This window comes from Zonotrichia albicollis, chromosome 8 (genome assembly GCF_047830755.1).
Source record: "Zonotrichia albicollis isolate bZonAlb1 chromosome 8, bZonAlb1.hap1, whole genome shotgun sequence".
In the NCBI taxonomy this organism is placed as follows: Eukaryota; Metazoa; Chordata; class Aves; order Passeriformes; family Passerellidae; genus Zonotrichia; species Zonotrichia albicollis.
The window spans coordinates 27,106,294-27,128,372 of record NC_133826.1 but is presented as its reverse complement, the minus strand read 5'-3'; the positions used below and the strand labels follow the sequence as shown (position 1 = coordinate 27,128,372).

General features: G+C 51.8%; 1 protein-coding gene across 8 annotated transcripts in view; it reads left to right on the top strand.

Annotated features, from left to right (window-relative positions):
• Positions 1 to 22,079, top strand: part of LOC106629549 (uncharacterized) — a 119,552-nt gene that overhangs the window by 92,573 nt on the left and 4,900 nt on the right. For 3 of the 8 annotated variants that reach the window (XM_074546346.1, XM_074546347.1, XM_074546344.1), the window contains exons 7-9: positions 4,096 to 4,155; positions 5,218 to 5,293; positions 18,494 to 18,651. The exons of 1 other annotated variant lie outside the window; for it this stretch is intronic. In XM_074546346.1, coding sequence (XP_074402447.1) covers positions 4,096 to 4,155; positions 5,218 to 5,293; positions 18,494 to 18,651 — 294 coding nt within the window. Of the gene's footprint in view, positions 1 to 2,534; positions 2,995 to 3,295; positions 5,294 to 17,088; positions 17,190 to 18,493; positions 18,652 to 22,079 lie in introns of all 8 variants that reach the window. 4 more of the 8 variants (XR_012581436.1, XR_012581435.1, XR_012581437.1 and 1 more) reach the window with 4 other exon arrangements.

Genomic DNA, 22,079 nt, shown 5'->3' with positions numbered 1-22,079 from the left:
CCCAGAAGGGATTTCCAAAGGGCAGATGACTAACTACCACTGGGAAAATTGGTGGGAGGCGCTGGGGTCAGTCTGTGGTGGATGTGTGGGAGGGAGGAAGAGCAATGCCTGGTTCCAAATCATCTTCCTGTAGGGATTTCTGGAGTTTGGCTTGAACGTGGTGTTGGCTGCTTGTGGCCAGCCCTGTGTGCCCTGTGACCCAGGGGATGCTCAGAGTGCTGGCAGAGCTGGTGGCATCGTTGTCCTTCCAGCAAAGAAGACAAGCAGGGTTGAGTTTAGCTGCTGTCAGCTTAGGAGGGGCTCCTCAGTGCAGGAGCCTGGACACCAGTTTTGGGTGATGGATGGGCTCAAAGCAGGGGAATTTGAAGCTGTTTATGAGATACCCAAGAGCTAACAAAAAGAAACCTGCCCTTTTGCATGAGAGCAAGGCCAGCTGTCCCAAGCTGGAGAGCTGGCAGGAGAAACCAGGGGCTCACTTTGGAGTCGTGGAGGAAACTCTACCATTTCCCTGCCCTTTCCAGAGGTGGTGGTCCCCAATTCCAGGCTCTTGGTCAGGCTCCTCTAGCCGTGCTTGCCAAGTGGAAGAGCCTGGAATGCTGTAGGTGCCTGGAGCTCTGGGGGGGTTGAAGAAAGAAGACTGGCTGCAGGGCCTGTTTGGGACTGTTTGGGCAGCAGTCAGAGAGGTCCCTCTGCCACTTCTAGACCAGCATGGAAACGTTGGGACTAAAGGAATGTGAGCTCAGTTGTTGTGTCTGTCTGGAAAGAAACTGGTTGCCTGCTAATGAGGGACAGCACTGTTTGAAGTCAAGGGCCCCGTGGTGTCCTGTCTGGGGTGTGACACCTCTCCTGAAGACACACCAGCCTATGCTGACCTAGACCCTGGCTTCATCATTTCATATGGAAGCTTATGTGGATTTATTTAAAACTCACTTAAAGACTGTTTTAAAACTCTTTTGTCACCTGGCAGAGAATAAGGAGAAGGACAAAAGCAGCCACAATAAACCAGGAACTGGTTAAATGGCAAAGGGAGTGAAAGCCAAGAAGAGGCCATCCTGCCAGGAGGACAATAGCACCAGGCTACATTAGTGGAGTACCAGCTATCAGATCCATCTCAGTGTGGAGCATGACTCACTGTTTTTAAAGAAGCTATTTCCATCTGAGAAAATGGCTCCTATATTTTATAAAGACTTTTCCCAGCTTTGGTTGAGGAGAAGAAGGAAAAAGTGAAGGGCTACTTTTTCCTAGTTGAGGAGAATCAAACTTTCCTTCAAGTAGTTGAGCCAGGAAACCAGTGCCTTACATGCTCCCAGGAATAACACAATCCAGTAGTTTTGGGGGGAGGAAAGAAGTAGGAAGGAAACAGCATTGCTGTTCCCAGTTCAGCACTCTGAATAATGAGGCTGCAGGCTGGGGGGAGAGCCGCCTGCCCAGAGAGGCGCCTGCGTGCAGGAGATGGACACAGCCAGTGTCTCACGTGGGTCGCTGTCTGAAGAGATGTCTCTCTAATTTTCTACATCACTGAGAGCACAGCACAGCACCATCAGTCATTGTCAGCCTCCCCTCTGAAAGCCACCTCCTACCTGGCTGTGCTGTGCTATCCCCTGAGTCCTGCCCGTGCTGGGGACTGCAGGTGGCCAGGGCAGCAGCACTGCAGGCACTGTCCCCCCAGGGGCTTCTCATTTGTTGTGTTACAGCCTGCTTGGGCTCCTTCCTCCACCCCTGGTGCCTGCTCCTTGCCAGCACTTCATTTCCAGATAAATCTTCCCCTCCTGGAGCCAGAAAAGGCCAAATGCTCCCTTTATCCCCTCTGAGGAGAAGGTGTGGGGCTGCCTAACTCACTGTGTGCTGCCTGGGGGTGGGCTTGGTGCTTGCAGTGCCCATCTGAGGATGGGGAAGTTGGGCTTTGCAGTTCCCATGGGCATGCTCAGGACTGGCTTCCTTGCCCCAGCTCTGGGCATGGAGCAGCTTTCATGCAGTGCAGCAGCTCTTGGTCCCTCACGTCGCTATAGGGCACGAAGGAACACAAGCGCACACCACTGTTCTCAAGGTGAAGAAAAAAGAGAAGTTTATTTTCTAACTCCAACATTTATATATTTCCAAAAGTGACAGCGGATTGGAGGGTGACAGTGCCACCTCTCCAATGGCACTGGACAGACTAACAGTCCATCAATTTTCTCCTCCTCCTTAAAAGAATGCAAAACAATGCGTTATTTACAGAAAGTGTGTGAGAAAGTTCGCTACAAGAATGTCAATGTCAGAAGGCTTAGAAAATCTTACAAAACCAGGGTGATACCCTAATCTCTCTTTCTGTGAAGCCCCCTGCTCCTTCCTGGTCTGGCTGTGTTTGTACAGGCCCCAGGGGCAGTGCTTTGGCAGGAGCAGAGGTGCTGGGTCTTCTCCTGGCCAGAGGGCTGGTGGGACACAGATCTGTGCCTGGGGCTGTTTCTTCTGCTGCAGCACGGACATAGCTGGTGGGTTTGCTGCCTCTTGCTTCTTCATCTCTATCACATGCTAAATTGGGTGCTCTTCCCCAGTTGTGGTGGCTCTTGGACCTACCAAAACCTGGCTGAGCTGTTCCTGGTACCATGATACAGAAGTTGTTTGCAGCCCCATGTCTGACTCCGTGGGCTCCAGCTCCAGCTAGAGAACCAAGGACTGAGCTGCTTTCCTGAGTACAGCCTTAGAGAGAAAAATTTTCAGAAGAAACCCTTGCAATTGCCACCTCCCTCTCAGCCTCTTCTCTGGTTCCTGAGAGCTGCTGAGCATCCTTGACCTCTCTCTCAGGATGGCTCCCTGCATGTGTCAGCCCTGCTCTGGTGTTGTGGAGCTGTTGCTGGCGTCTGTAACAGCTGCCTTGTTTACTTCCCAAGTGCTGCCCTTTCTGTAATGAGCTGTAATTCATCCTGCTTTATGCAGGGCTCCAGCATACCTGGAGCAAGGAGGGTGTGCCATCAAACCACCTCCTGGACCTGGGATTGCTGATCTCCTGGAGAGGTAAAACAGGGAGGACAAGGGGGACCAGATGGAAATGGGGAATAATTACCTTGCAGGGTGAAGGGGGCTGGCTGGGAGCTGACACACAGGTGCAGATGGATGGTTATGGCAGGCAGGGTGGAGGGATGAAAGATGCCTTTTTAAAGCATCTGCCTCCCTCTCTTCCTCTGCTTTATAACCTGTTTTTATAGAGACTGCATGAGGAACACATTTTTTTTTATTAGCAGCTTGGGAGTGGAGAGTAATAAAGATTAATTTTTTAAAATAATTCTTTGCATTATCTTTTAATTTCCTGTGGCAGGGTTTGACTTTTAAATCTGCAAATGGACTTAACTGCTAATGTGCTCATCAGTTCAGAAGTGGCAGCCAGAGGAGCTGTGGGACTCGGTGAAGGTGGGAGAAGCCCCAGAGTTGAGCCCGGAGCCCCAGGAAAGGTTGTTCCATGGACAGAAGGACCCATTCAGGTCCTTCCACAGCTGTATCTCCTTCCCAGCAGACTGGGAGAGATCCAATCCGTGCTGCAGCTCATGGTGCCCATTGTGCTTCCTTCCACTGGTGGCAGAGAGGAAGCTCCTGTGAGGAGGAAGGAGGGAAGCCTGATGTCCCTGCTGTGCTGCTGTGGGTGACAGCTCCTTGCTGGCCTCCCCCAGGATGGTGTGTCCTGCTGGGACCTGTGCTGAGCTCTGTGGGACGGTGGCACAGGGCTGTCCAGGCCAGCTGGGCTCCAGGGAAGAGTGGCTACAGCACTGGGGAGTGGGGATGGAGTGTCAGAGAGGAGTGACAGCACTGGGGATCTGCCAGGAAAGGCTCTGCCTGCCCCCCGATCCACAGCATCCATCCCAGCCCCCAGGAGCACAGACCAGCTGATGTTCTGCCTGGGAGTCTGGCTTTCCCTGGAGCTGGAGAGCCGTCCCTGCCTTGGATGAGCTCTCACATGCCCTGTAAAGGTACCAAGGTGGCTCTGAGCTGGGGAGAAGTGATACCTGGCATGCAGATACCCCAGCCCCACCTTTCTTTGGCCACTGACCACCTCAGAGCCTGTTTTCCACCACACAGCCCTTTGGCTGAGTTTGCTCTGACTTTCTGGTCTCCCTGTAACAGCATGGTGAAGGCAGAGAGCAGCTTCAAGGAGAAGCACCAGGAGCCCTCTGGCTCACACAGGTATGGAAGCAGCTGGGGCTCAGGTGCCTGGGATGGGCTTTGGGAAGGCAGAAGTGAAGGAGGGAGCACAGCTGGAATGTTGATTAAACCCTGAGAAGGTTTTTAACTGGATTATATTGCTGCTGTGTTGGAGCCAGGAGCAGGATGAGGGGTTTTGGAGATGCCTGGGCATGGGGAAGAGCCAAGTCCTGCATGGGGAGGGAGCACTGTGACCCTGCTCCCTGTGCCAGATGCCATCTGGAGCAGGCTCTGGGCATGCCTGGGTGTCTGTGTGTCCTGGCAGCCCTGGAAGTGGCCTTCAAAAGGGCTGGTGGGTGGGAAGAGACAGCCACTGTTTCAAGATAGCTCTCAAAATTCATGGGAATATTCATGGCCAGCTCTGCTGACCCAGGGGCTGTGCTCCCCTCCTCCTGCCCACCTGGAACAGGGATGCAGGGCAGCTCCAGACTCAGTCTGGCCTCTCTCTGCTCCCACAGCTCCCCAGGAAGAGGAGAAACCGACCTGAGACGTCCTGGGTCACCCCTTGCCAGGTCACCTGTGCTTGCTGGCATTGTGCTGGGCAGGGCTGTCCTGGGTGAGGTCTGGCTCTGTGGGCACCAGGCAGGGGATGTGGGAGCTCTGCCTTTGGGTCTGTGCTGCTGCCTGGCACCAGGAATCCTGCCTGGCACCAGGAATCCTGCCTGCAGCAATCAATGTGGTCTGGGCTCCAGTTTTGTGCTTTGGCAGCAGGCTGAGCTCTCATCCTGCTGGCCAGGCTTCATCCAGCTGGATCCTCTGCTGTCCAAGGGAATGCCAAAAAGCTTTTGGTGCCTGTGGCTGCTGCGTGTTTGGGGTGGGAGAGCTCATTCCTCAGCCTTTTGTTTGAGTTCTCCATTTATGCAAGGCTTGGACAGAAAAGGGACCCTGCCCTCTGCCAGCACGAGTACTCCTGATCTCAGGAGGGAAACTGAGGCTCAAAGAGCCACTGGCACCTCACTCACACACACATCCACCCCTCTGTGTACATCTGCCAACCCCTAGGGCCCAAAGTACTCTGAGTAACCACAACTTTGTGTTTTTCAGCCAGAAGAAGCATCATTTGTTAAATTTTCCAGCTGTCAGGAAAACTGGGAAGACAGCAGAAGCCTCTCCTGTCATGGTAGGTTCTTCTTTTTTTACCTTGTGAATTCACAGAGAGAAAAATGGAAATAAAAAGCAGCAGGGAGAGAGCTGTTAAAAAGCTTAAAGCTGTCACAAGGCATTGGTTAGTTTATGTGCAGTGAAGTATACAAACAAGTTTTCAGCTTGTTGGTTGGAGCCAAGGAGCAGGGGTTTTTTTGTGTGATAAATATGTTTTATAGGTCTTTTATGGGATTTTTTAAAATGCCTGTCCCAATAAATTATTTACCAGGGCAATAAAAGATCAAGGAAATTGTTTCAACCATATCACTGAGCATCTAAATCCCAAACTTTTACTGGGGGTGGAAGGACCCTCTGCATTCCTGTGTCCTTATGAGAGATGGTGCAGGTGAGCTGTTTGGCTGTGGTGAAGGCCAGGTCCCCAGGCACCCTGACACTCTGTGTGTATCCAGCAGGTCCCACAGGCTGGACTCTGCTTTTCCACCCCCTCCTGGGGATGGACAGCATTTCCTTCCACTGCTGGCTGCAAATCTCTTGATAGGCTCTGATTTTTTATTTAGCTTTCCAAGAGATCTCAGAAGCTTAATGGTCCCTGCTGAGATGCAGTGGGAGTTGGGAATCACTTAGGAAGCAGGAGGGAGCTTAAGGAACATCCATAACCCCTGTGGGCTGGGCTGGGAGGGCAGCTAGGCCATCCTGCAGGTAGCAGGGACCTTTTCCCAGCCCAGGTTTGCTCCTCCTTGCTCGGCAGCAGCCTCTGCCACAGGAAGGGCCAGGTCTGCTGGCTTGGTGTCCGTGGCAGACAAACCCAAAATAGCCTCGGTGCAGGAGGAATAAAAATTGATGGTGTTTCAGCCACAAAGTCTACAAATGCCTCTTTTTTTGGCGTTAAAGCAGGCTGTAAGATATCCAGTCATTCTCCCTCCCTGCTCCTCCCAAGAGGAAGGAGGGGGCTGGGTGTCCTAGCAAAGGTTCCCCTTCAGGACAGGGCAAATCCTTTGGCTGAATCCCAGAGTTTCTGCAGTAAGTGGGATTAGGTGTAACCCCAGTAGGCTTTAAAAGACATCCAGTTGTTAATGCATTGGCTTTTGTGAGGGCTCTGGCCAGGAGAGGTGCAGCCCTGTGTGATAAGCTGGCCATAAATAAATTTAGATGGGATTTTAAAAGCAATTTTTGATGCTTGAAAGATATCCTTCTGGAGTGGCCTTCAAAAGGGCTGGTGGGTGGGAAGAGACAGCTACTGTTTCAAGATAGCTCTCAATATTCATGGAGAGGATTATTCATTCAGAGCCTTTCCAGAGGGGAGAGTCCTTGGGTCTCTGGTGTGCTGAGGCGAGGCTGGATTGATCTTTGTTTGTGCTGTCTTTGCTGAGTGTTACTCCCCCATTCAGGGTGTCTCTGTCCCCTGCAGAGTCCAGAGAGGAGCCCTCACCTCCCTTGGTGCCTCATTTGGGTTTGGTGGTGCTCCTGTCTCTCTCTGCGGTGCTGGAGAGTGGCCACAGCTGGAACCACATCTGGGCACAGGGAGCGATTTCCCTGCTCTGCCAAGGGGGAGCACAGGGCTTTGTTTGGTTTCCTTCTGGTGCCTGGAGGCCTCACAGGTCTTACACTTTTCTGAAATAAGTCCTCTGCTGTTACAGGGCCTAGGACATTCACAGAGCTGTTTATCTTCCTTGATTGCCCCCCATGCCACATTACAGACGTGGCCATGCCCCAAGCCCATGGTGACTTCCCATGGGCTTGGGGCATGGCCACGTCTCCAGGTGTAGCAGATGTGCTGGGATGGAAATCCTGGGGGGCTGCTGGATATCCTGATCTGCCCTTGTGTGCTGTCCTAAGGTGAGGACAGGCAGTGAAAGGGGGCTCACTCCTCTCTGTGGGAATTGGGACAGCACGAACAGCCCTGCAGCATCCATTCCCTGGGCCGGTTGGCTGACAAAGTTTTGGGGCTTTTTTGTTTGCTTGGTTGGTTTTGGTTTTTTGGTTTGGTTTGGGGTTTTTGGTTTGTTTTTTTTTTTTTTTTCCCTGATGATGCCCTTTGAGATGTAAGTGCACAGTGGTGACCCAGCCAGGTGCCTGACCCAGACACACCCAGAACAGTTTTGTTCATAAAACCGCCTTGTTCCCCACTCAGTTTGGTGATGGGGGAGCACACTGAGTTGCCTGGGTGTTGCCTGCATCCCAGAGTGTGCAGTGCTGCTGTCCACCTCTGTGAGTGGGCTGAGCTGGGCTGAGGGCTCCAAGCCCAGAAACCATTCAGGTTTTAAAGTTTAAACCAGCTCTGTGAGTTTGCTGGGGTCAAGGCCCCGTGGTTTGGCTCTAGGCTGGCAGCTGGGACCAGGTTTTGGAGCAGGATTTTATCACAGGGAGCAGAGGCTGGAGCTCGGTCTGATGTTTGGCTTTAAAGAAGGAAAAAAGGACACATCTCCCCACGTCCCTCTTATTAATTATAAACACATTCTGCTAGTTTGGGAACGGATGCCATAAATTTAAATGAGGATTAAGCAGGCACGGGGCAGATAGCGGAGAGCTGGCTGATGTGTGCAGGCCAGGCTGAGTCCCTCCTGCTCCCTCCAGACTGTGCAGCGTGAATGGCTCTGCTGCCTTTGGTGGCATTTCCTCCTGGCTCCCCTCCTCACGGTGGGAATTGGGCTGAACGTAATTGAAAAGGATGGCGAGTCTGCCAGCAGACCGTGTGCCACATTCCCCTCGGCAGCCTGAGGACAGGGCACACAGGCTGGGGCAGCCCCCTGCGTGTGGGGAGGCGGTCAGCATCGCGGGGATCCCAAATCCCTCTGCCTCCGATGGGTGAGAGGATTGCCCGTGCCCGAGGGGGCTGTATCTCCAGCTGCTGGTGCGTGAGCAGCGATTCCCTCTCGTTCTGACCTGCCCTGCCATGGCACCAGCACACACACGCGAGGAGCTGCTGCTCCTCTGAGCGGCTTTCTGAAGCAAGGAGCCGAGCTTGAGCAGCATCCTCTGATGCATGGCTGACCCCGGGCTGTGCCCACCGCATCTCCTGCCGGAGCATCGCCCAGGAGAGCTGGGGAGGCAGGAAAGGCTACTGGGCTTTGCCGCTCCTGAGCACCAACAGAGCTCAGCGCACACGGGGAGGCAGCGGTCGAGGGGCGAGGGCGCTGTGACTGCGGCACCACAGAGCGGGGCGAGTTCTGCATTTCAAACCCCACCGGAGCCGCCGTGTTGCCGCTGCCCGGGCACAGACTGAGCTGTCTGAGCAGCCTGGAAGCACCAGCTCCATGCTCAGGGCACAGCTAAAGGGAGGGTTTCTGACCCCGCACTGATGGCACAGTGAGGTAATGCTGACCAGGCACACGGGCTGCAGCAGGGGAAGGTGTCGGGAGCTGTGTTTAGCTTTCGAGTGTGTGTTGTGCCTCATTTGGCTGCCAATGACAGAAGCATCCCTGCCACAGAGTCACAGAATCCTGAGAGAATCCAGAATCCAGAGCATCCTGAGCTGGAAGGGACCCATGAGGATCATTGAGTCCAACTCCCAGCCCAAGTGGAGGCTGGCCACAGTAGCAATAGGAGATTCTCTCAGGCAGAGCCAGTTCCCACCTCACATGCCTTTGGTCCAGCCAGGAGAGACAGCCATGGGAGCAGGAAGTGAAATAAAATCCAGTGGCGATGAAATTATTTGGTTTTGAATTCCAGTTATAGCAAGGATTGAGTCAGGAATGACAGCCAGAGCCTGGCCATGACTGCTGGACACAGCCTCCTTCACCACAAATGGCCTTTTTTTTCTTTTTTTCTTTTTTTTTTTTTTTTTTTAAGGGGGTTGGTTTTTTGCTATGAATTGGGTTTTTTCTGTTAGTATTTTCTGGAAGGGGAAATTCTAGAGAGTGGGTGGTTTTGATCAGCACTATTTTAATTTCTCTGTGCTGGCCAGCTCAGTGGGAGATGGAGCATCTTCTCCACAGCACTGCTGGCTGCTGTCAGCTCCCAGGGCAGCTGCTTCCCTAGGGAGCACCAGCAAATCCCAATTTCTGAGATTCCATCTGCCCTGCCTGCCTTGTGGCTGTGACAGGCTTGGACCATCAAAGTCTCCAGGTGATGCTGAGCACACCTCCACATTCCTTGGTGGCCCTGCTGCTGTCCAGACCCTCCAAACCCAGACTGGGAGCAGGATTCTGATGCTTGGCTTGTGTTGGAGCCTTGTGTGCCTCAGAGGTGCTGGAGTAAGGAGCTGTTGGAGGGAGAGATGCTTCCTCTGGGAAGCAAAATTAAGTAGAGCAAAGTAGTGGCTGAACATAGCAAGTAAGGCAGTTCAGTGTGTTCTCCCATCACCAAACTGAGTGGAGGATGAGATGGTTTTATGAATAAAACTATTCTGGTTTTATTCATAAAACCAACTTGTTCTCGGTCACCACTGTGCACTTATATCTCAAAGGGCACCATCAGGGCAAAAAAAAAAAACCACCCAAAAACCCAAACAAACAAACAAACAAAAAAATGCCACCAACAAAAAGGAAGAAGAAAAGTGCCATGTGTGCCACTCAAGCCCCTCAGTCCACGTGGGCTGTGGTCCATACAAGCACGTAGGCTTGTGCAAATGCTTCTCCAGTTGTGCAGGGCAGGGCAGCAGAGTCTGACCCTGGGGTTTGGGAGCCAGGGAGCCCCTGCCCCTCAGCACCCTCATGAGATGCTCAGCAAGGTAACTCCTCATCCAACTGTGGCTGAGCCTGGCCTGGGAAGTTGGTGCATTTTTATTTTACTTTACATACACCTGAGGAGTGGACCCCTTCCTGGAAATGAGGACTCACTCCTTCCTGCTGGGATGGCTGGAGGCTGCAGGAAATCAGGCAGGACATCTTTTCTCAGACAAACAGGTGCTTTGGGATGTTGAAGCAAAGGCCTTTGGTCACAAGTCTGGCTTTAGGACAGTCTCACTTTCCAGACAGCGTTGCTTCATAATGACTTCAAGTGCAATCCCAACACTGGTGTGTGTGAGGACCTGCACAAGGCTTTCCTGGGATCCCTTTCTTGGGGTTCCTCTCCAGAAACACCCATGCCAGCAGGAGGTGGGACAGGCTTCTGCTGTGGCTCACTGAAGCCATGCAGAGAACAGCAAGATGACAAGGAGCCCTACAGCTGAGAGCAGAGTGGATCCAGCAAGGTTGCCACCATGGTAACCAGTGACAGGACAAAAGGAGATGTCTTCAGGTTGCTCCAGGGAAGGTTTAGATTGGGTATTGGAAAAGAATTTTTTCACTGAAAGAATGGTTGGAGCAGCAATGAGGTGAATCATCTTTCTTGGAAGTGTTCAAAAAACGGGTGGATGAGCACTTGGGTGGGTTTGGCAGTGCTTAAAGGTCCTTCCCAACATCAGCAGTTCCTGGATTCTCTGGTTGCCAGGCTGCCCTGTGTCACTATAGGACACGAAGGAACACAAGCACACACTGCTGTTCTTAAGGTGAAGGAAAAGAGAAGTTTATTTTCTGACTCCAACATTTATATATTTCCAAAAGTGACAGTGGATTGGAGGGTGACAGTGCCACCAATGACACTGGGAAAACCAACAATCCATCAACTTTCTCTTCTTTCATAAAGGAGTGCAAAACAATGAGTTATTTAGAGAAAGTGTGTGAGAAAGTTCACTACAAGAATGTCAACATCAGAAGGCTTAGAAAATCTTAAAAAACTGAAGTGACAGCCCTGCTCTGCTGTGGCAGGGCACGTGGCTGGGGACATGTGGAGACTTGTGGATGCCCCTGTGCCAGGTGCCATGTGCAGGGCACCATCCCTCCAGCAGCCACTTGTGCATTTGCTGTTCCACAAACCTTGGCCAGGTCGTTAACGGAGGAAGGAAATAAAAAAGCAAGGGCTCCAAATGGATCCCAGAGGGATTCCCTGCAGCAATTAGCTTTATACTTGAAAACATATTTCCAGTCTTTACTGCCTGCTCTCTGTATTTGAAATAATTTTCTACCCAATAAACCTTAGTAGCCCCCAAACATAATTTTAGCGGAGCATTAATTAACAACAAGGTGACCTGGTGGTTCAAAGCTGAGCAAAGCCTGATGCATCTCAAAGCAGCATTTCCAAGGGGCAGCATGTGGAGGCAGGAGCTTTATGTAGGTTATTACCTAAGGCCTGGCTGGCCCCAGGGCAGTCTGGGCTCTCAGGTGCTGACAGGCACCTTCTGCTTTGGATAACCATTCTGGAATTTGAGACTTGCAAAGCTCTTTTCTGTTTTTTAATCCTTCATGAAGAGTAATTTTGGATCTCTCTTAGACTTAGGAAGGTCTCTAAACTTGAATAAGCCATCACTTCTTGGTGCCATGGGTGTTTGAGGGCTTGGACGTGTGCAGCAGATCCTTGGAGCTCTGTGCAGGTGCTGCCTTCCATGTGAATTCCATTCCTGTGGGTGTGTGAGTCAGCAGGGCCAGCTGAAAACCCCTGCTCAGTCCTTGCCCACTGCTCCCTCCCTAATTCACACAGGCTTGAGGTGCCTGGCTGCTTCTGGGGGTGCAAGCCATGGAGTCAGAGCTGGGGAAGGCTCCTGGGCTGCAGAAGGCACCAAGAGGAGAGGGCATGTGGATGCACCCAGAGCTGGGCTCCTGTGAGCCCAGTTAAGCCACACCCAGGTCCCTCTGGGATCTGTTCCCATCCAGAGATGGGCAAAGATGAGGGAGCACCTTCCAGGAGGATCTGCAGGTCTGGAGCCTGCTGTGGGCTGGGGGAGAACGATGCATTGCCTTCAGCAGGTTTCAGCTGTCTGCCTGGGAGGGGACACAGTGTCTGGCCATGGCCAAGAGGATGGGTGTAAGAGCCTGAATGAGAGATGTGGGACTCCAGGGGCTCTCTAAAATGCAATTTATTACATCAAGAGTTTCAGCAGTTCAGGGTTGTGGGTGACAGAGCTGTGCCTACAGCTGTCAGCTCCAGCTGCAGGCAGGCCTGCAGACCCTTAGTTTAGGTTACAATGCATTATTTACTTTTCTTTTGGTTACAATGCATTCTATACTTTGCTGAGCATCTTAATACAGTAGAACCAATCTATACCTTAACTATTATCTATAGCCTATCATAACTGCCATAATTACCATCTTCATGTTACTGTTCTCCAATCACTAAAAGTCAGTACATTGCAGTTTAAGCTAGAAGTTGTTTTCCACTTTTCTTGCAGTGGAAAATTCTGAGACCTTTTTTCTACTTGCAGCATTTGCTGACTTGTTTGCCTGTGCTATCTTTCTGCTTGGTAAAAACATCTTGTTTGGGGTGGGTTTATCCTTTGCTCTAATCCGTACAAACCCCTTCTAACTAACATACCCTTTGCCTCCTTGGTTATCCAGTAAGACTGGCTCAGCAGTTCTTTTCTTCTATATCAAGACTTGCTTCCATCTCTATTCCTTCTCCAGATTCTACATTCAAAAATCTTTCTGCTAAGCACGCATATCTGTGAGACTTCCTTGTCAAACTTTCATCCTTTCCAACAGATGGGGACCCTGCTGGCTGCTCCACCATGGTGGAGGCACCCAGGGCAAGGCTCCAGTGCCACCCAGCCTCTGAGCATGTAATCTCCTCCTTACCAGGAGATGGAGGCAGCATTAGAGCTGCTGCCGTGCTCAGGGTTTGCAGCCATCACGGGCTCATCCTGCTTTATCTGTTGCATGTTAAATATCCCATGTAAAGCTACACAAAGCTGCAAAGCTATCGTAATCCTCCCTAAAGCCAGCCTGCCCTTCCCTGCAAATATTACATTAGATATGCTTATTACACTCACTCAGCTCAAGTTTTACCTCCAGCCCACGGTGATAGTCTTGAAATGCCATTAAGGTGATAATTATATCACCTTGTACTTCATCCAGGTTTTGGGTGGTAATTGTTCACAGCTGCTGCCAGCTATTGAAGCTGCAAGGGAAGGTTGTGTGGCGTAGTGGGTGGTGGGATTCCAGCTGGATAATGTGAGGGTGCCAGGCTGGTCAGGCCACGTGGGATTCCATGCCAATGTCTTGGGGTGGCTGAGACAGCAGCTCTCTGGGCTTGGATGGTGGGTGGGAGGTTCCCTGTCCTGCCCTTGCACCATCAGGCTTGTCCCCATGCCTTGGGGATTGAAATGGTGCCATTTAATACCTTCAAAAACTGCCTGAGATTCTGGTGGAAAATAGAGTGATGGACTTCATGATCAGAGGAGGAGAAATGGAAGGGCAGTCTTTGACATGAGGCTGTTGTGGCTCCATGGTGTTGTTGGGTCCCTTTGGTTTGAGCAGTCTGTGAGAAGTGGCTTGTTAGAGGTAAGAGAGCCATGGATGTCACTTTACTCCTGGCTTCTCCACTCAAATGGAAAGTTGGATTAACCTTAGTTATTTCTATAAATCTTACATGGAACTCATTCCCACCAATTCCACACAAATATTTGGGGGGTAAGAAGTTTCAGTTTGAAATTTAGCAAACGTGCAATAGGAGGTTATTCTGTGATTGAAGTGAACTCTGTTTATCCTGCTGCCTATCCCTCATCCCTCCTGCTCTGCCACAGCCCTGCTGGGGTGACCTGTTTCTGGGTAAATCCTGGGAAGCCAGGGTGTATTTCCTCCTGGGTTAAAATTTGATTTAGCAGAGATGGAAGGCTCCCCTCACTCTGCTGGTGTTGAGCAGAGCACAACCTGACATCCTGCCCAGTGGGATTTGGAAGGCTCAAGGTTCCCAAGACCTGTTGAGGTGTCTCCCTGGGCTGCAGTGGCCCTTCCAGGGGAGAAATCAGCTCCGATTTTGCACGACACAGGATTGCTCTTGGTGACTTTGCCAGTCCCAGCTGGAGCAGGAGCATCCTCTCCCTCCTTTGGCCTGGGGAGATAGCAGGGAGACTGCCAGGCTGCTGGCTAGCTTGGACAGGGATCCAGGAAGGCCAAGCACAGGATATGGCTGTGGGAAGAGGCAGCACCTCATTCCTGCCCTGGGCACTGCTGAGGTGCCAAAACCCTGTGTTCAGCTTCGGGTCCCTTGCTACAGGAAAGATTTTGAGGTGCTGGAACGTGTTCAGAGGAGGGCAACAGAGCTGGACAAGGGCTTGGAGCACTATCCTTGTGGCTGAGGGAGCTGGGTGGGGTTATCCTGGAGAAAAGGAGGCTCAGTTGCTCCCTACAGCTTCCTGGGAGGAGTCACAGAGGCAGTCATAGAGGTAAAGAGTTGGGCATGGCCTGACCCTGGCATGCAGCACTGGGCATCCCATCCCCTGCTGTCCTCTTCCCACTCCTCTGAACCTGTGGAACTGAAGCTGCTGTGCCGTCAGTCACGGGTGGGGAGTGATCTGGGTTAGCATGACACTGATGTAAATTTAAAGCCTTCTTTTGCTCTCTCCACCAGCAGCCTTGTATTTTCAGGAAGAAAGAGAATGGGAAACAACTTTTTTAATGAAGGCGAGCATTTAAATTCTCTTTATACTTAGTCCTATCTGGAGCTCTTTACCCAAATGAAGCAGAAAGCATTTACAGCTGTATTTTCCATCACACCAACCAAGGAATATATTCATTTGCAGTAACATGGCACTCAATGAAGTGGAAAATAAGCTCCCAAAATTGAGCTATGGAACGGTTTCAATGAGCAGGAAAAGCCCGCTTGGACTCCACTGGCCAGTCACTTTGGTTATGATAGAAATTAATTTGATTGAACACCTGAGCTGGGGCAGAGGGGAGGTTGGCCCTGAGATAGCTCTGCTCAGGACTGGGTTTGGGGCACAGCTCCCACCTCTCCTGCTCATGGCTTTGCTTGCCCAGGAGACCTGGAGCCTCCAAGGGGGGCACAGCAGCCAATGTCCCACGTGTGCTGCCGTAGGAACCCAGGAAATTCCTCTGGCTGCCCTGGAGGGCTCGAGCCCCTGCCCAGGGGACTCAGAGACCTTGGCACAGAGCCCAAGATCCCTGTGCCTTTGATTTAGCCCTTGGAAAAAACAATTACTAATCTTATACGAAGAATTACAAGCCACAAAAGTTTAACTAGAATGATAGTGAATTTATCACGGGGTGAAAAAATAGATTTTTGGGGTTTTTAGAATGGGGGTTCAGGGGGCAAGATGGAGGGATCTGGGTGTGTCCAGCCTTTCTCCTTCTTCTTCTTGGCCTCCATCTTCTGGGTGATGTTGGCACTTTTAGATTGGTTCAGAGTAGAAGCTCACTGTCTTAACATAGGTGATAGGTATTGGGAAGTTATTGTAAATAATGTACATGTAGTTTTTAGTATAAAAAAATAACACTGCCCTGGGGGCAGGCACAGTGCCTGGACTGTCATGCTGAGCGGACCTCAGCTGGACAGGAGTAAAAATTTTATAGGTAAGATACAATAAACAACCTTGAGACCGAGAATAGAAGAGCTCTGACTCCTTCCTTGACCACCAGGTTGGGAAAAGAGACCTTCTGACCCATCTTGGGGTCAGAGTGACCCCAAGAGAACCTGAGATCCTGCTGCAGAGGGCTGCAGGAGGGGACAGTGCCAGCGCCATGGCAGGACTGGCTGGTGGCAGCGCAGCTGTCTGTGCCCACCATGCCCAGTCAGGGCGTGTGGCAGCTGCACCGAGCAGGGATGGGAAGCGCTCCTGGTTCCTGGTTCCCTGCGCCACAGGACGTGAGCGGAGCGCTAAGCAGGTCCGGCCCAGCGCCAGCCCAGGCCCTGCTAATTGCTTGTGATGTCTGCTCCAGCTCCATCGGCACGAGCAACAATTGCTACTGGAAATGCAATTAATAATTAAGCGCTCAGCGCTGGCAGGTGTCAGCAGCAGCCCGCGGGGCCGGCATCCCCCGGCGCTGCCCGGCAGGCGGGATGCAGCCAGATCGATGCTCGGAGAGGCAGAGCTGTGCCTTGGGGAAATAACTGGCTGTGGAATTTCCCATCCAGCGGGGATGAGGGCTGCCTGCTGTTGGGCAGCAGGATGAGGACCCAAGGCTGCCTGCCCGGCTGCTCAGACCTGCGTGTAGTGCTGTTATCGTGCCAGGGATGCTCCCCAGCACAATCCATCTTCACCTGAGACATGCTGTGGGTGTTTTCTGGTTTGGCTGTACAGACAGAGGGATTTTGGGTGGGAATGACTGGCAGCAGTGCTGGAGGCTGGGAGCATAACCCCAGAGCTGGCACCCAACAGCTGGATGGCGGTGCCCTGTCCCAGCCCCAGAGGCAGCCAGGGAGGATGGCAAGGAGCAGAGACATCCTGGTCCTGGCTGGGAAAAGCAGCTCCCCAATGGATTAAAATGTCTTTCTGGGATGCTGCTGTGGCTCAGTGCAGCCTCAGGACCCCCTGTGTCCCTGCTCACAGGCTCTGCCAGCATCGCTTTCACTTCAGTGTTGGCTGCTGCTTGTGATGACTTACAGCCTTCTTCAAGCTGGCTTTTATTTTTAATTACATTTTGCCTCTGAAGATGGGCTGCTTTGCTGGTTCATTATTTTCCTTTGCTTTTTTTTTTTTCCTTTTTTTTTTTGCTTTTTCTTTTTTCTCATTTTTCCTTTTAAAGCCCAATAGACTTTTGGCTCCCTGAGAAATAGCTTCACCCTTTAGGAAAGCGCAGAGCCTTCTCCCTGAGTAACAAAATGTTGATTTGCTACCACAGGGCTGAGTGATGGTGATTCCCTTATTAAACTGCACTTAGAGGCAGCAACTGTCAGGCAGGGATGGAGAGCTTCTCCGATAAGTTGGAGCTATTCATTATTAAATTATCTTCATTCACTTGAACATCTCATTTTCATTGAATTAGATGAAAAGTGCTCAAAGGCAGCTGCTGCAGCAGCTTGGAGGCTGCCAGGAGCAGCATGCCAATGTCACTGCTGGCCTTTCCTCCTTCACCAGCCACATCTGACCCTTCCCCACAGGTGGATGGTGTAAATCTCTTGGAGTTGCACCTGCTGATGGCCTGACCCTGGAGACCTCTGAGAGCTGGAGCTAGTGGGGATTGAATCCACCAGGGAATAAGGTAGTGTGGCCCCAGCTGCCTGCCAGCTTGGCAGTGAGTGTGCCCAGTAACTGGGGGCCAGTGTGACCTCTCAGGAGGGCCTGTCCCAGGGTTTCGAAGGGTGTGTGTGAGTGCAAATGGATTTGGTTGAGTTACACAGGGCTTTGCCCCTGCTCCTGCTGCCCCCTCCCCTCCTGGGATGCCCTCCTGGAGCCACGTTGGGGCCAGCCCCAGCCCTTGATGGCAGATGAGCTGTTCTGTGTCCTGAGGTTGTTTCTGTGGGAGGATGCTTTGTGTCCATGGTTGTTTTGGTGGAGGATGATTTGTGTCCATGGTTGTTTTGGTGGGAGGATGTTTGTGGTTATTTTGGTGGAGGATGATTTGTGTCCATGGTTGTTTTGGTGGGAGGACGTTTGTGGTTATTTTGGTGGAGGATGATTTGTGTCCATGGTTGTTTTGGTAGGAGGATGTTTTGTGGTTGTTTTGGTGGGAGGATGCCTTGTGGTTATTTTTGTGGAGGATATTTGTGGTTATTTTGGTGGAGGATGCTTTGTGTCCATGGTTGATTTGGTGGGAGGATGTTTCGTGGTTGTTTTGGTGGAGGATGCTTTGTGTCCATGGTTATTTTGGTGGAGGATGCTTTGTGTCCATGGTTATTTTGGTGGAGGATGCTTTGTGTCCATGGTTGTTTTGGCAGGAGGATGTTTCGTGGTTGTTTTGGTGGAGGATGCTTTGTGTCCATGGTTATTTTGGTGGGAGGATATTTGTGGTTGTTTTTGGGAGAGGATGTTTGTGGTTATTTTGGTGGAGGATGTTTTATGTTCTGTGGTGATTTTGGTGGAGGATGCTTTGTGCCCATGGTTATTTTGGTGGAGGATGCCATCTGGCTGCCTGATCTCTCCACTTTCACCTTGGCACCAGCACCTGGCACGCGGCCCCAGGGCTCGGCAGGGGATCAGGGGCTGCTGCCAGGGCCTGCCAGCCCCCTGCTCTTCAAGGCACTCTGAGCACTCAGTCTAAGCTGCTTTAAGGCTGGAATGGGGACTTTTGTCTCGAGGCAAAAGACCTTGGCGTTATTCATCTCTGTCCCAGCCATATGCACAGTTGCATCTTTCCCCAGGAGAGCTCAGAATCAGGATATCTGGCTGCTGCTCAGCCCCAAGTACCTGGGGAGCAGGCAGCACCCTCTGTGCTGTGGCAGCCTCTCCGGGCAGTGAAACCCCTTTGCCCCCCTGCCCTGGCTGCGTGAAGCCCTTCTCCCCTCCTGGCAAGGAGCCGCCGGCCCTTGGAGCAGCTCCTCAGCAACTGTTGCTTTTCCTTGCCAGAGAATCTCGCCCGAAGAAGCCGCTTTGATCAATGCACTTGGATTCCAGCCTTCAGCCTTGATCAAGGCGGGAGGAGGGACGAGGGAGAGCGAGCACTCGCGGGCTCTTTGGGGACGGCCGGGAAGCGAGGCTGCCGCTCCAAGGAAAGCTGCTTCAAAGTAAGAGGCGGTGCTGCCAGAATAAGAGTGAAGCGGGCGGGCAGAGGAGGAGGAGGAGGAAGGCTGCTGGGTGCCAGCACTCCAGCTGGGATGGGGCAGGTGTGAGTCCAGCAGGGAATGGGGATCGTGGCGTTGCTGGGAGGCTGGAGCAGATTCTGGGAGAGGGCAGCAAAGCAGGTGCAGGGAAGGGGGGAATCTACACTTCCCCCTGTGTTAATTCTGCACCAGACTTGCTTTTCTGTGCTCATTAGCTTTCTCAGCTCTCCAAACTTCCCCAGCCCTGGGGACTTGGCACTGAGAAAGTTTTTAAAGCTCTGCATTTTCTTCTTTGGATCAGTGGTTTCCTCCCAGTCTTTAACTGGTGGGGATGGTGCTGCAGGCTGGGTTTTATGGACCTAAGGATGGCTCTGGGACAGGGGCAGGGGGGACAGAGCATCCCCTCCCTGCCAGCTTGGTCTGGCTGTTTCAGCTGCAAGGGCTTTGTGCTGTTTGAAGGGATTTACAAAGCACTGCTCAAGGTTTGACCAGATCAGAGCTTCTGGTTAATGGTGATTAATGGCCAGCAGGAGACCTCCAGCGGCTTTCTGGTTTTGTCTCCCCATCAGTGCCAGGGAATTCTGTGTCAGCAGCTCTGGAAGGCACGGGCCATTCCCTTGTGGGTTATTACCTGGGAGAGGAGGAAGAACTGAGCAGAGATGCAAAACCTGGAGGTCCCCATGAGCAGGGAAACCAGAAACCACCCTCTGATGCCAACCTGCTCCAGCAATCCTCCTCCTCCTCCTCTCTCCTGCTCCCTCTTTGCCCCTGCTGCCTTCCTCAGGTGCTCACACATGCACCTCTTGCTTTTCCTTTCAGCTACAGATGGCAGGCAGGAAAACCAGCCAGCCAGATGTGTTTTTCATAGCTCCCAAGCCAGGCATAACTAAACATTTACATTTATTACCAATTAGAGGGGAAACAGACTGTAGTTTTATGTACTGTATGTGTCTGGATATATTTCAGTTTGTGACCTTACTACACCCCACCCCCAGCAACTAAATCTCTCTTGGGTAGGGGCAAAACCCTGGAAAAGCGTTGGGATCCCATCCCAGCACCCCATCACCCCCTGATTAGATGATGTAGATTCCACCACTTTGTAAAAGAGCCTGCACAGGGTTTGCTCCTGGGTGAGGCTGCACATCCCTGGAGGGGTTTCCATGAAGGAGTCCACATCCTTTGAGTCCATGTGTGGATGTGACCACAGAGCAGCTGTCAATGGGTGGCTCAGGAGTGCCAACATCACAGCAGCTCTTTAATGATGTGTGAGCCAACAGCAAAACACAAATAAATCCATAAAATCCATAAGCAGGTACTGAGAGCTGGGGAAGGAAGCAGGGATGAGTGTGCGTGGTGGCAGTGCTGTGCCAGCCTTCCCCAGGAGGGTCACTGAGGGACTGACAAAGTCCAGATCCTGCCTGGCAGGGCTCCATCTGCCCACTCTGTGAGGCAGCACCTGAGCCTGGGCTCTTTGAGGCATTTTTGGGGCTCAGGACAGGGTCTGCAAGTCCCCATCAGGCCTTGGGCAGCCCATTCAGGGGGAGATGAGGATTTACTGGTTCTGTGGGGATACTGGCTTTGCTGTACTGGCTCAGTCACTCTTGATTCTGCCTCTGAGCAATGGTTAAGCTGCTAAGAAAAGCACCTCAATCTCCTCCTGCAGGTCACCATCCTCTTGGCAAGAGAGGAAGGAGCAATGTGGTGGGGCCAGGGGATGTTGGACAGAACTGATCTTTAAACCAGGCTGTCCCACAGTCAGCCTGGCTCTGGGATTGAGACCCACACTGTGCTGCAGGCACTGACCCTGCTCAGCCCTCCCATGCCTCCCTGCTCCCAGCAGCTCCCACAGCCATCTATTCATGCAGCAACATCCCAATTCCTTCCTTGCTCCCAGCTTTTGTCCCCAGGCTGCCTGGAACCCTCTGGCACTCCTGCCCAAAGCTCACCTCTGGCTGCGCCCCCTGGATCCCTGTGCCCAACTCTGCTGTTGCAACAACCTCTGGGGTGGATGCAGGGCTGTGTTCCCTCCTCTGCTGCTGGGGAAGCAGCCCAGCCACAAAAAGCCATGGGCAATGCTATGCAGGGGTTGTGTGCATCCCTCTGGGCATGCTGGGGGCAATTATTCCATCACAGGGAGCTTCAGAAATGCAATATTTTATTAGAAGCCCATTAAACTGTTCAAACAGGTGATTAGGAGAGGGGGGATGATGCAAATTGAAGCAAGGTGGGGGTGAGCTTCCACCTGAGCATGGAAGTGGATTTCCAGGCTGTGGGTGGAGGGCTGAGGTCAGCTCTGCAAGGCCAAGATAAGGAATGACTAAACCTGAGAGACTTGAAGGGTGTGTGGGTGGAATGAAGGGGTGCAGCATTTTGGTAGAGAGTGGAAATTATCCACCCCAACCTCAGCCCATGGAGAACTGTGTGGACATGCCTGTCCCATAGAAGGCAGCATCCTGCCTTCATTTGGATGGGAAGCACCAGGCACAGGATGAATCCAGGGTGTTACCAACCTTGGCCACCAACCTTTGGGTCCCTCTAGGAAGGAACCAACTCAGGGATGAGGCACCCTTTGTCCAGCAAGGGCAGGAGAGGAGAAGAAGGAGGTGCAAGATCTAATGGTCCAAACATGGATTTGTCTCACTGATCAGCAAAAGCAGGAGACAGTTTAACTGGAGAGTTGGATTCAAGATTTAAAAAATCACATTTTATTTTTTTCCTCTTCTGTAGCTGTGTTGGAGTGTGACAGGGTGGGAGCTCTTGGCAGCTGGGATATTAAATGTTTTTCCACATGGTCTCTTGATTATTAATGGATTTTAGCACTTGACAAAGTAGAAATTAGGAGATAAAAGCTATTAGAAACTAATTTGGGTAATCACTGATTCTGTTCCCCCAGGAGCCTTTCTGAGAGTGTGGCTCCCAACACCACTGCCAAGTCTCAGGAGAGAAGGAATCTCTCTCCAGCAGCTCTGTGGGCTTTAGAAGAGCCCCTGGTCTATGGCCAGTGAGGAGATTACTTCAATGGAGCAAGCCTGATCCAAACAACACTCTCCTGGGATTTATAGGATATCACATCCCTGGACACTATTTGGGGTGGTTTATGTGCCACATTTTTTTACTGTTATGTTGGTGAAACAGCCATAGAAAGTAGCTTGGGAAAACAAGGTGGGAGATAAATCCTGGTGGCGTGGGCTCTCCCAGCGATCAAATGGGCTACAGGTGGAGAAATAGGCCCTTGAGACCCTTTATTTCCTGCAATTGCCATCTTCCTGAGTGGATCAATACCACCAGGGGCAAGGGAAGGGTGAGGAGCCATTGCAGGGAATCACTTCAAGGGAAAAGCTGGAAGGTGGTAACTGATGTAGCTGATTTTTGAGGCAGATGGGCTGGGAGGG